Source organism: Pseudoliparis swirei, chromosome 4, assembly GCF_029220125.1.
Source record: "Pseudoliparis swirei isolate HS2019 ecotype Mariana Trench chromosome 4, NWPU_hadal_v1, whole genome shotgun sequence".
In the NCBI taxonomy this organism is placed as follows: domain Eukaryota; kingdom Metazoa; phylum Chordata; class Actinopteri; order Perciformes; family Liparidae; genus Pseudoliparis; species Pseudoliparis swirei.
Window position 1 is genome coordinate 4,860,126 of NC_079391.1, and position 14,516 is coordinate 4,874,641.

Genomic DNA, 14,516 nt, shown 5'->3' on the forward strand with positions numbered 1-14,516 from the left:
CAATCGGAGACGAGCTGACAGAATGAATGGAAAGCTTGAGCCTCTCGGCCGGTGGAGGAGAGCGGACGGGTTGCATCAGTCTTTTTCCAACATTCCGAAACCTGTGTGTGCGTGAGAGTGTGTGTGTGTGTGCGTGTGTGCGGTGTGTTTGGGCTGACGCAGGCGGAGATTTTAAATACCTGCTGAAAGACTCCTTGTGTGCAGTGAAAGACTGTGTGTGTGTTTGGCTGCTTGAATAGCTGGTGTGTGTGTGTGCATGTGTGTGCGTGTGTGTGTGTGTGCGTGTTCAGCCCCACCCGTCTCCCGACAATTCCTCGTAGGCTCATTGATCAAGCTCGTTTAATAATCGAAGGCGGATGACTTTAATTTATTTTTATTGTTGTTGTGTGTCGTAGCTCATACGTCCATTTAGCTGCTGATGTTGAGACCAACCACAAAATAATCTTATATTATAATTAATATATACATATATGTATATTTATATATAATATATATATAATTAATATATATAATACATTATATATATATTATATATACATATATTTATTTTATAATTAATGTCTATATATTATATTATATATATAATAAATACACATATAATAGATATATATACAACGTGTTATATATTTATAATATACATTATAATTAATATATATATTATATATATATATTTCATGTGTGGGTATATATATGTGTATATATTATATGTGTGTGTGTTGTGTGTGTCATATACTTCTGCACCAGCTGCTCTCAGTGTAACCCCTCCTCATGAGTCTCGTGTGTTTCTTGCGTGTCGTTGTGTTTCCGTCTCTCAGGCCATCGGGAACGCGAAGACAACCCGGAACGACAACAGCAGTCGCTTCGGGAAATACATCGAGATCGGCTTCGACACGCGCTACCGCATCATCGGCGCCAACATGAGGACGTACCTGCTGGAGAAGTCGCGGGTGGTGTTCCAGGTGAGCGCACCGAGAGGTCTTTGCGTGTGCGCGTTGGTTTCAACATGACGTCATCATTTAAAGCTTCCGTGGAATCATTGTGTCCTTCGTTCATCTTCACCTGGTTGGTAGATTTAGATCCTACATTTGTGATTTTGTTATCGCAATTGTCGTGACTAATCTACCTTTTATTTTAATTTGATAGATGATTCCTGTCATTATTCGTACTTTATCCACAATATAAAACACAAAGATGTGAAATCTTACTGCCTAGTTTGAACTATTACTGGGGAAAAAACATCTGGAATTGTATTTATATGTAAACAAATAACAGCTTCAAATATTACAACACAATTTACCTTTTTGAAATTCGTCTATTAAAATTGTATTTTGAAATTACGGCGTTTAACTTTTTTACGTTTTGAACATTTCATTGAAGAGCTCAACGGTTTACTGACATTTGTGATTGGAAATGACGCCACACACACACACACACACACACACACACACACACACACACCGGGACCGTGACTAAGTAGTTAATTGGCTTGCAGTGGCTCCCACACGACTTGTGCCGCTATATATGACGTACACACACACACGTTCACACATTCACACACACACACACACACACACACACACATGCACGCTCATAGTAACACATAAGGGACAATGAGCAGGAGACATGAGGGGAAAGACTCGGCCTCGTGATGAAGACTCATCATGTCAACACAACGACCCTGATTACAGCCGGGCTCCTTATGTTGCATGTCTCACACACACACACACACACACACACACACGATAACCACATGTTAAACTCTGGTCAAAACATTTAACATGTTGGACTTTACCAACATTAACCGTCTGGCCCAACACAAAGACAAGTGGGGGGGGGAACAAAGTCTCTCTACCTCTCTTTCTCTATCTCTCTACCTCTCTTTCTCTATCTCTCTCTCTACCTCTATTTCTCTCTCTCTCTCTACCTCTCTATTTCTCTTTCTCTCTCTACCTCTCTCTCTCTCTCTACCTCTCTTTCTCTATCTCTCTCTCTACCTCTCTTTCTCTATCTCTCTCTCTCTACCTCTCTCTCTCTACCTCTCTTTTTCTCACTCTTTCTCTATCTCTCTCTGCCTCTCTCTCTTTCTCTCTCTTTCGGGTCTGGATAAGGAAACTTTTTGCACGTTCTCTCTCACACCCACACACTGCCGTCTTTGCTGCACTGTTGGGGAATGAGGATGTTGGCGTAAAATGTGATCACTGTCTCACATCTCACACATGAATGCATCTGTGTCTCTGTTTGTGCGTGTGTGTGTGTGTGTGTGTGTGTAAAGCACCATTTTACTGTATGGTCTATCAGGTATTGTCTCCTCACAGGTGAGCCACACCTTGTGAGTGATTTCCTAAATATCTGTGGAATTAAAATTAAATAAACGTGTAAGATCCGCATCTGGCTTCATAATATCTCCGTGGGAAAGTTGTTGAACACGCGACTAACATACAACCATCCGTTACCCACAGGTGTGTCATTTGCGGGTTGCTGTATTTTAATTGGTGCTCATGCAGCATCGGGCTCACCTTGTCTGACCTCTGACCTCCAGGCCGACGAGGAGAGGAACTACCACATCTTCTACCAGCTCTGCGCCTCGTGCCATCTGCCCGAGTTCAAGATGCTGACGCTCAGTAAGTGTGACACACGCGTGTGCGTGCGTCCTCACACGCGTTCACACCGGAGGCAACGACAGAAACGGGAGCGTGAAGTCGGGGAGAGAAACGGCTGGAGGAGAGAAACACACGAGCTCCACGCCTGAAGAGGAAATGAGATCTTTGTTATTAATATGTTGGTTTATAACACATGTAGAGACTCTGTGGTTACACGGAGACTCAGAGGCCTCCCACTGGGGACACACACACACACACACACACACACACACACATACATACTGCTGGCAATGACACTTACAGCCAAATAGACACTCACAGACACACTCACTCTCTCTCACACACACACACACACACACACACTGCTGTCACTGCAACTTACAGCCACACAGTGTCACACAAACACACACACACACACACACACACATACACTGTGCACACACACACACACCACAGACACACACACACATATACTGCTGTGGGCAACACACACCACAGCTAACACACACACACACACACACACACACACACACATACATACTGCTGGCACTGACACTTACAGGCATACAGACACTCACTCACACACACACACACACACACTGCTATCACTGCAACTTACAGCCACACAGTGTCACACACACACACAGAAACACACACACACAGACACACACACACACACACACATACATACTGCTGGCACTGACACTTACAGCCAAATAGACACTCACAGACACACACACACTCACTCTCACACACACACACACTCTGGTGCCACTGGCATTTACTGCCACACAGTGTCACACACACACACACACAGACACACACACTCACATACATACTGCTGGCACTGACACAGCCATACAGACACACACACACAGACACACACAGTGCTATCACTGCAACTTACAGCCACACAGTGTCACACACACACAGACACACACACACATACATACTGCTGGCACTGACACTTACAGCCACACAGTGTCACACACACACACACACACACACACACACACACACACACACAGCTGCCGTCGTCTTTTCATCTCCTCCCGACTTCCCGGCTCAGTAAATGAGCCGGTTGTTGTCGGTCGGGCCAGCGCCTCTCGTTGGCAGGCAACAGGCCGTGCCTTTTAATTCAGTGTAAATTGTGCGCAGAGAAACAGAGGATTGTGGGAAAGTTGCACTTTTACACAGAGGGTTAAAAAAGGTCCCAGCTAATCAGAAACATGGACGTCCATCTATTAGAGCCGTGCCCACGTTGCACAAAGTTTAAAAAAACTGCCCATGCTGCACGTTTCCTTGAATACTCTCTCTCTCCCTCTCTCTCTCTCTCTCTCTCTCTCTCTCTCTCCCCCTCCCCCTCTCCCTCTCTCCCTCCGCTCAGGCAGTGCCAACGACTTCCTGTACACCCGACAGGGCCGCAACCCGGTCATCGCCAGCGTGGACGACACCAAGAAGCTGTGCTCCACGCGCAAAGCCTTCACGCTGCTCGGTAACCACGGCGATGCTCAAACGTGTCTGTGAAAAAATGACCCGTGTTGTAATACATCTGAGGAGAACTCACACTGTGTCTGTCTCTCTCTCTCTCTCTCTGTGTGTGTGTGTGTGTGTGTGTGTGTGTGTGTCTCTCTCTCTCTCTGTGTCTCTCTGTCTCTCTGTATGGTGTGTGTGTGTTTCTGTCTCTCTGTGTGTGTGTGTGTGTGTGTGTCTCTCTCTGTCTGTGTCTCTCTCTGTGTGTGTGTGTGTGTGTGTGTGTCTGTGTCTGTGTGTGTGCGTCTGTCTCTCTCTGTGTGTGTGTGTATCTGTGTGTGCGTGTGTGTGTGTGTCTGTGTGTGTGTGTGTGTGTGTGTGTGTGTGTGTGTGTGTGTGTGTGTGTGTGTGTGTGTGTGTCCATGTGTGTGTGTGTGTGTGTGTGTGTGTGTGTGTTCCCCTCCAGGTATTAATGAGTCCAACCAGATGGGGTTGTTTCAGGTTCTGGCTGCTATTCTTCATCTGGGAAACGTGGAGATAAAAGACAGAGACTCGGAAAGCAGCGTCATCCCCGTGAGGATCATATCATATTATACCATATTATATCATATCATATCATATTATATCATATTATATCATATCATATTATATCATATTATACCATATCATATTATACCATATCATATTATACCATATTATATCATATTATATCATGTTATATTATACCATATTATATCATATTATATCATATCATATTATATTATATTATATCATATTATATCATATTATACCATATTATATTATATCATATTATACCATATCATATTATATTATACCATATCATATTATACCATATCATATTATACCATATTATATTATATCATATTATACCATATCATATCATACCATATTATATATTATACCATATTATATCATATTATACCATATTATTATACTATATCATATTATACCATATTATATCATATTATACTATATCATATATTATACCATATCATATTATACCATAATATATCATATTATATCATATCACATTATACCATATTATATCATATCGTATTCTATCATATTATATCATATCATACCATATCGTATTATATCACATCATATTATACCATATTATTATACTATATCATATCATATTATATCATATTATATCATATTATATCATATTATACCATACCATAATATATCATATTATATCATATCATACCATATCATAGTATATCATATTATACCATATTATTATACTATATCATATTATACCATAATATATCATATTATATCATCTCATATTATACCATATTATTATACTATATCATATTATACCATATTATATCATATACCATATTATTATACTATATCATATTATATCATATCATATTATACCATATTATATCATATACCATATTATTATATTATATCATATCATATCATATTATATCATATCATATTATATCATATCATATTATATCATATTATATCATATCATATTATACCATATTATATCATATTATACCATATCATACCATATCATATTATACCATATTATATCATATCATATTATACCATATTATTATACTATATCATATCATATCATATTATACCATATTATATCATATTATACCATATCATATTATTCCATATTATTATACTATATCATATCATATTATATCATATTATACCATATTATTATACTATATGATATCATATGATACCATATTATTATACTATTGTGGCAGCTGTGTCTGATTTGGCCTCGGCTGCTGGTGATTGGCAATCAGTCAGCAGCCGAGGCCGCCCTTATAAAAGCTCCCACTTGAGAGTGGAGGGGGAGGTGAGCAGAGGCGCGTGTTTTGCGGTCTGCTCGGTGTCATTGTGTGTGCAAATAAATATGTCCGTGAACAAAACCTCTTGCTGCCTGGCGGATCCTTGGTGCTGGTGGGGGAAACCCACGGGTAGTGGCAGTAGACCTGCTACAACTATATTATACCATATTATTATACCATATTATATCATATTATACCATATTATATTATGAATGCTGCAGTTCATATTGCCATTGAGACACAGATAACTTGATGGTCCTGATTGATGGTATTAATTTAAGACCTCCCCCCCCCGTAGCCCAACAACCGCCACCTGACGGCGTTCTGCGAGCTGGTGGGCGTGAGCTACCAGGACATGTCCCAGTGGCTGTGCCACCGGAAGCTGAAGACGGCCACGGAGACGTACGTGAAGACGCTGCCGCGCCTCCAGGCCACCAACGCCCGCGACGCGCTCGCCAAGCACGTCTACGCCAAGCTGTTCAGCTGGATCGTGGAGCACGTGAACAAGGCGCTCATCACCAACATCACGCAGCACTCCTTCATCGGGGTCCTCGACATCTACGGGTACGCCCGGGCCTTCGCCTGTCTGAATGTCACCCCGTGTGTGTGTGTGTGTGTGTGTGTGTGGCTTGACTCCTGTGTTCCTCCCCTCAGGTTCGAGACGTTCGAGATCAACAGCTTTGAGCAGTTCTGCATCAACTACGCCAACGAGAAGCTGCAGCAGCAGTTCAACATGGTGGGAGGAGAGGGGCGAGAGACGGGCCTCCTTCTGATTCTGTGACCGCACAGACACGGTGTAACCCCGACGTGTGTGTCTGTGTGTGTGTGTGTGTGTGTGTGTGTGTGTGTGTGTGTCTGTGTGTATGTGTGTGTGTGCGTGTGTCTGTGTCTCTGTGTGTGTGTCTGTCTGTCTCTGTCTCTTTGTGTGTGTTTGTCTGTGTGTGTCTCTTTATTTGTGTGTGTGTGTGTGTGTGTCTGTGTGTGTGTGTGTGTGTGTGTGTGTGTGTGTGCGTGTGCGTGTGTCTGTGTCTCTCTGTGTGTGTGTCTGTCTGTCTCTGTCTCTTTGTGTGTGTTTGTCTGTGTGTGTCTCTTTATTTGTGTGTGTGTGCGTGTGTCTGTGTCTCTTTGTGTGTGTGTGCGTGTGTCTGTGTCTCTTTGTGTGTGTTTGTCTGTGTGTGTCTCTTTATTTGTGTATGTGTGTCTGTCTGTCTGTGTCTCTTTGTGTGTGTTTGTCTGTGTGTGTCTCTTTGTGTGTGTGTATGTGTCTGTGCGTGTGTCTGTCTCTCTGTGTGTGTGTCTGTCTCTCTGTGTGTGTGTGTCTGTCTCTTTGTGTGTGTTTGTGTGTGTGTGTGTGTGTCTGTGTCTCTGTGTGTTGTGTGTATGTGTGTGTGTCTATCTGTGTGTGCATGCGTGTCTGTCTTTCTATCTGTGTGTGCGTGTGTGTGTGTGTTCGTCTGTGTATGTGTGCGTCTGTCTTTCTGTGTGTGTGTGCGTGCGTGTGTGTTCGTCTGTGTGTGTGTGTGTGCGTCTGTCTTTCTGTGTCTGTGCGTGCGTGTGTCTGTGTGTGTGTGTGTGTGTGTGTGTGTGTGTGTGTGTGCAGCATGTGTTCAAGCTGGAGCAGGAGGAGTACATGAGGGAGCAGATCCCCTGGACTCTGATCGACTTCTACGACAATCAGCCGTGCATCAACCTCATCGAGGCCAAGATGGGGATCCTGGACCTGCTGGACGAGGAGTGCAAGGTCCGAGTTTATTATCCAGTCCACCAAATCATATTCAAACTGATTTATATTTAATAATAATATTAATATTTAATTTAGTTTTTTTGCAGAGAGAGTAGTTTCCTGCTCACAGGATGTTTTTGCTTTGTCACATTCATTTGATGCAGCGCTCTGCGCCCGAGGGTCAGAGGTCAGAGGTCAGCAGGTCCGTCTTTCAATCAGCGGATTGACGGGTCAATCCCCGCCCTAGTCCATGTGTCCTTGAGCAAGACACTTAATCCTCATTTTCTCCCTGTAGCTGTCAGCGTCAGCTAAATGTCATGTCATGTATAATGATCTTTTTTTTAAAAAGTGCCATCAAAAAGAATGTGTTTTATTATTATCCTGCTTTTATTTGGACCAGAATAAAAACTAAACAGACTTCCCGTAAATCGTATAATCTTTAATCTCTCTTAAAAGTGTCTGCATTGGCAGATGTACGCTTTCACAAGACTTGATGTCTTACGAAAGCTCTTTGTGGAATACAAAAGATTTTAATATGCGACAAGTAAATGTATGTAATCTGTATTAATTCATCTGTATGAATATATACACTACCGTTCAAAAGTTTGGGGTCATCCAGACAATTTCGTGTCTTCCATGAAAACTCCCTTTTATTTATCAAATGAATTGAACATTTCATAGAAAATATAGTCAAGACATTGACAAGGTTAGAAATAATGATTAATATTTGAAGTATTAATTTTGTTCTTCAAACTTCAAGCTCAAAGGAAGGCCAGTTGTATAGCTTATATCACCAGCATAACTGTTTTCAGCTGTGCTAACATAAAAAGGGTTTTCAAGGGTTTTCTAACCCTACGTTAGTCTTCTAAGGCGATAACACAATGTACCATAAGAACACTAGAGACGGGCCTCCACACACCTCTGTAGATATTTCATTAAAAACCAGACATTTCCACCTAGAATAGTCATTTACCACATTAACAATGTAGAGACTGTATTTCTGATTAGTTTAATGTTATCTTCATTGAAAAAAACAGTGCTTTTCTTTGAAAAAGAAGGTAATTTCTAGGTGACCCAAAACTTTTGAACGGTAGTGTATATTATTATCATATTTGTTTGAATGGTATATTTGACGCTGAACTAGTTCATCTTGATCTCAGCGATAGAGTCCAAATGAACATAAAATATCACTATGAGCCTGAAATTCTGTCTCTAACCATCGATATCCGGGGCCCCCCAAAAAAATATCACTCCCCTTGGGGCTTAGCCCCCCCATTCTTTGAATCCTACAAACGCCCCTGGCGCGCAGTGAGACTGAATGGATGGATTGCGGCGCTTTGCGTGAATGTATATAAATATATAAGTTATCTTCGTTGCAGCGCGTGTCGATTGAAGGCAGCGCTCGTATCTCCTCTCACAACGTGACTGATCTCTCTGTGGCGCCAGCTCATTCCTCAAGCGGTTGACATTTGAGGAGGTCCACATCGCAAACACAACATTTACATTTGGTTTGACTTCTTGGCAAAGAAATATGAGACGAGATGTTGTCCTCATGTAATGCAATCCAACAACCTCAATACCGGAATCCAGTGGTGTTTCTACATTAAGGGCAGGGGGGGCACTGCCCCCCACATCCAGATGACGCCGTCGTGCAGAAAGCTCAAAACATTCGTACTTCGCGGCAAAATATATCTATATATTTTTTTATTTATGCAAACTAGCGTAAATATGCGTGTGAATAAACGTAACTCTTGTTTTGGAGTAATTTGTTTGTTTTGCTTGCTCTGTTGAACGCTGCTCTCCGCTGTCCCTCCCGGGCCACGCTGCCCCACCGTTACCATGGAAACACCAATGAGCGTGAACCACACAGGCCAAAGTTAACATTGAGCGGTGGGGCACTTTCAGATGTGCCCCACGAAATCTGCCCGGCAACTAGACTGGAATAATGCGAAAACCGCGAGGCCTGTACCCCCGTGACTAAGAGAAAGTCACGGGTTAGTTAGCTATCGCTAGATTTCGACAACTTTGAGTTTTTTGGCACTCAAAATGCAGCCCATAGTATATCTGACTGGTCCACATAGGCCTACTGTTAGAATAATCAGCTACCCCTATTTTTGTGACGGTGACACGACGTCATACGCAATTGCCCCACCAGAAATTTCAGGCTAAAATCGCGACTGTGTGAATCTACTCTCAGTTCTTTGTCTTGCAGTGTGTATTAATAATCAGATGTTTACATACATATTTTCCCACTGACACTTTCTTCTCCCTTCCTCCTCGACCAGATGCCCAAAGGGTCCGATGACTCTTGGGCTCAGAAGCTCTACAACACTCACCTGAAGACCTGCTCGCTCTTCGAGAAGCCGCGCATGTCCAACCGCGCCTTCATTATTCAACATTTCGCTGACAAGGTGGGCTGAACTGTTTGTCGTCGACTATAAGAGGAGTTGGACTTCATTGTTTCTTTTTTTATTTGACATTCAGAAGTGGCCGGCGGGTGATCTTTATGTAGGGACACATAGAAACACTGAGGGACACTTTGGCTGCTGCAGTGCTGGAGTTATTTTTAGGACGGCCGGAGGACAGAGAACTTATTACCTTCGCATTGAAAATGCCGGAAGGTTATGTTTTGATCGCCATTTATTTATTTATTTATTTATTTATTTGTATGCGTGTTATTCGCAAAACTCAAAAAGTATTGAACCGAATCACATGAAATTTGGTGGGATGATTGTTTATTATCCGGGGACCAGTTGATTAGATTTTGGGATCGATCGGGTCAAAGGTCAAAGGTCATGAACAGGTCAAAATCTTTCGCAGAACTCAAAAAGTATTGAACCGAATCGCATGAAATTTGGTGGGATGATTGTTTATTATCCGGGACCAGTTGATTAGATTTTGGGATCGATCGGGTCAAAGGTCAAAGGTCATGAACAGGTCAAAATCTTCAGAACTCAAAGTATTGAACCGAATCACATGAAATTTGGTGGGATGATTGTTTATTATCCGGGGACCAGTTGACTAGATTTTGGGATCGATCGGGTCAAAGGTCAAGGTCAAAATGTTCTTGAATCGCATGAAATTTGGTGGGATGATTGGTTATTATCCGGGGACCATTTGATTAGATTTTGGGATCAATCGGGTCAAAGGTCAAGGTCATGGAAAGGTCAAACTCTTTTTTTACCATAGCACGATACATTTTTGTCCAATTGGCATGCAACTAATGCCAAAATGTTCATAATTCAATGCCCAATCTTGTGATATGCGAAGGTATGTGCTCTACCGAGTGCCCATTCTAGTTTTTTTATTATTATCATCATTGCTTTCACACACACACAGAAAAAAAACAGTACTGCAATGACATTTTTACCGTGTGTGTGACTAGTTGACTCCACTCTAGTGTCTCTGTATGACGCAGTTATATTTTTTCAACTTATGTTTTGATCGCCGTGTATTTATTTATTTATTTATTTGTATGCGTGTTACTCGCAGAACTCAAAAAGTATTAAACCGAATCACATGAAATTTGGTGGGATGATTGGTTATTATCCGGGGACCATTTGATTAGATTTTGGGATCAATCGGGTCAAAGGTCAAGGAAAAGGTCAAAATCTTCTTTTTACCATAGCACGGTCAATTTCTATCCAATTGGCATGCAAAATGCCAACATTTTCATAATTCAATGCCCAATCTTGTGATATGCGACGGTATGCGCTCTACCGAGTGCCCGTTCTAGTTGCTGTCTGTTTTAAGATCCTCGCTATAAGGTTACAGGTCAGCGGGGTCAAGGACCAATGCAGACTCTCCCCTGACATTAAAATAGATCCGCGGAGATATTTCTGACCAAACATTTGAAAAGATGAATGTTGATGTATTTAAAGGCGCTCGCATCCGGAGTTCATGTCCGAACGGGAGCCACTCTGAAGGTTTTACTTTTTTGCCTTCGCATAAAACAAAGAGATTGAAACATTTATCTTTGTATCGACGCACCTTCAGCTTGAGGGACAGTGAATACACATTTCTTTGGGTGAGTTAATGTGACTAGCAATACACAAATAGCAGCTAGTGAAGTAAACTGTAGGAATGCAAAACTGAACAGTGAAAAAAATCAAGCCGCTCGATGACGTACAAACCAGAATCAATGTTATGGCTTCATGGAGCGAAGCGTTATCACCGTGAATCAATCTCTTTATGTATTTATATATTTTAGGGGTCAAACACATTGGTAACTAGAACGGGCACTCGGTAGAGCGCATACCTTCGCATATCACAAGATTGGGCATTGCATTATGAACATTTTGGCATTAGTTGCATGCCAATTGGATATAAATTGACCGTGCTATGGTAAAAAGAAGATTTTGACCTTTTCATGACCTTGACCTTTGACCTGATTGATCCCACAATCTAATCAAATGGTCCCCGGATAATAACCAATCATCCCACCAAATTTCATGCTATTCGGTATAAAACTTTATGTGTTATGCGAGTAACACGCATACAAATAAATAAATACACGGCGATCAAAACATTACCTTCCGCATTTTCAATGCGAAGGTAAAAATCATATCTGTGGCCCCAAAAAACAGCCAATACCAAATCAAACGGCCGTACCGTTAATACACTGATCGTTTCATCAGAAGTAAAAGACCTGGATGAACCCCAGGGAAATGTCCTCACAGGTATAGTAACTCACACACACACACTGCTCTCTCTCTCTCACTGCAGGTGGAGTACCAGTGTGACTGTTTCCTGGAGAAGAACAAGGACACGGTGAACGAGGAGCAGATCAATGTGCTGAAGGCCAGCAAGGTGAGGAGCGCAGACACGCATCATTATGTCTACGCACACATGAACAGTCAGATGCAAACTAGATCCATGTGCAGAGAGACACTTGAACGCACCACGATACAACTCAAAACACTATCAAGAGTCCGCTGAGATCAAAGCCAAGAAGCCTGCAGCTCAGCTGGTGCACCTGCTGTGTGACCATCAGACCAAAGTCCCACTCGGGAAGCAGCGCCCTCCTCTGGCCACTTGGAGGTAGTGTTGATGCCAGAAGTGATGACCCAACATCCAGGAGGTTTTAGCTTTTATTTGTACGTAACAGTTGAAGTTAAATACACACGCACAGTACGTCAGGCGGTTGGATCAACATGTCCCATGGAGGATGAAGACGATTTTGGTCAATACTATCAATTTCAATTGTTATTTTGATATATTTTGCAGCATATTGCCGCCTGCTAGTTTGTCAAAATATATGTAATGACTTGCAGAAAGGCCTAAATACATCCTGTGTTCTGTCGTAACGGCAGTAATACAATAAACATGGATCTGATTTAGCAAACATCCTGATGATAAACGATCTTTGACACATTTACTATGTTTGTCAAACATGCACTTAAATTATTAAAGGGTTGATTTCACTGTTTTTCAAATTATAATTATTTAACAAAATTCTATAGCACTGTAAAAATAAAAATAAATGTTAAAAAGATTTATTTAAAAATATATATTTTTTCATGCATTTAAAAAAAAAAAACTCAACACTGATAAATATATAAGTAAACCACCATAAGCGTATACTGTTCCAGTTAAAGTATTTATTATACTTAATTTTTGGTCCCCACGGTGACACGGGTCCCCATGAACACTGTGCACTCAGGTAAAGGTCCCCACCGGGATTGAAGTAAAAGAACACACACACACAAACACACCCTACTGTAAGCTACCAAACACTACTTTAAGCCATGTTATTTATGTGGTTCTCAACCTTCAGCTACACAACCTTATCTTGAACCTCAACAGTGAGAGGAGTGAAACATTATTTGTTTTCGTTGCGTCGCCATGTGTTTTTCTTGATCTTCAGATGATGATGAGCTCGGATGTTGTTTTCTAAAACGTCTGCACTCTCAAGACAGTGAAAGGAAACTCTGGTTCATTACAACGTGGGTCTTGTTTGCATAGTCTTGGCTGTTGTCTCCTTCAGTTTTGATAAACTGGGACAATCATTTCTGAGATCTGGTTACAGGGAGTCCATTTATGAGCTGTGATTAATATTTACGTTTACATTTTCTCTCCTTAATACATTTGGCTCAATTGGGGGTTTGTTAAAAACAAAAAGCAAAAATATATATATATATATAATTATATATATATATATGTAATTGTATATATAAATATATATACATATATATATGTAATTGTATATATAAATATATTTATATATGTGTATATAATATATACACATATATATATGAATATATACTATATATTCATATATATATGTGTATATATTTATATATACATATATAATTATATTTATTTATTTATTCATATATATATATATTTCGGTTGTCTTATCGTCACAAATGTGTCCTGCCACAGTGGACTTAATTTTTTTAAATAATACCAGATCTTAGCAATTGGCCAAGAAACTCTGCAAAGAAAAAGCCGAGTGTGTAAAAAGCAGTCCTCCGTTCACGTGTTCGATGCCCTGCGCCTCGCGATGCTGCATTGCTCCACACTGCATCGGGAGTCTCTGGCATTCATGCAGACGTCGGCTCGCGAGTCCAATCAATACAGTAGTGAGGCTTTGAGAAAAAATGCCTGATGCAGAGATTTCCCATGATGCATTGCAGTCCGGGAATCTGATCACGCTTTCAACGGATCAAATTCCCCTCCAAGGGACGCGCTTCATGGGAAGGACATCATCGTCCCGTCAAACCATTTCATCATCAGTCTGCTTTTCAGTTTGTGTATAACACACATTCATGTCTACACATTCACGTGTGCATTATACTTTTTTGTTGGGGGGGTAATAAGGATATTTTTGGGTGTTTTTGTTCTCCTTTTTTTAATGTCATTGGTGTTTCT

The 14,516-nt window shown here is 41.2% G+C and overlaps 1 protein-coding gene across 1 annotated transcript in view; it reads left to right on the forward strand.

Moving 5' to 3' along the window:
- The window catches only part of myo5aa (myosin VAa), a 60,988-nt gene that overhangs the window by 20,834 nt on the left and 25,638 nt on the right, over nt 1-14,516 (forward strand). Inside the window, 9 exon segments of the mRNA XM_056412710.1 lie at nt 816-959; nt 2,540-2,621; nt 3,988-4,095; nt 4,540-4,646; nt 6,219-6,484; nt 6,575-6,656; nt 7,521-7,661; nt 9,929-10,054; nt 12,369-12,452. Of these exon segments, the coding sequence (XP_056268685.1) occupies nt 816-959; nt 2,540-2,621; nt 3,988-4,095; nt 4,540-4,646; nt 6,219-6,484; nt 6,575-6,656; nt 7,521-7,661; nt 9,929-10,054; nt 12,369-12,452 (1,140 nt within the window).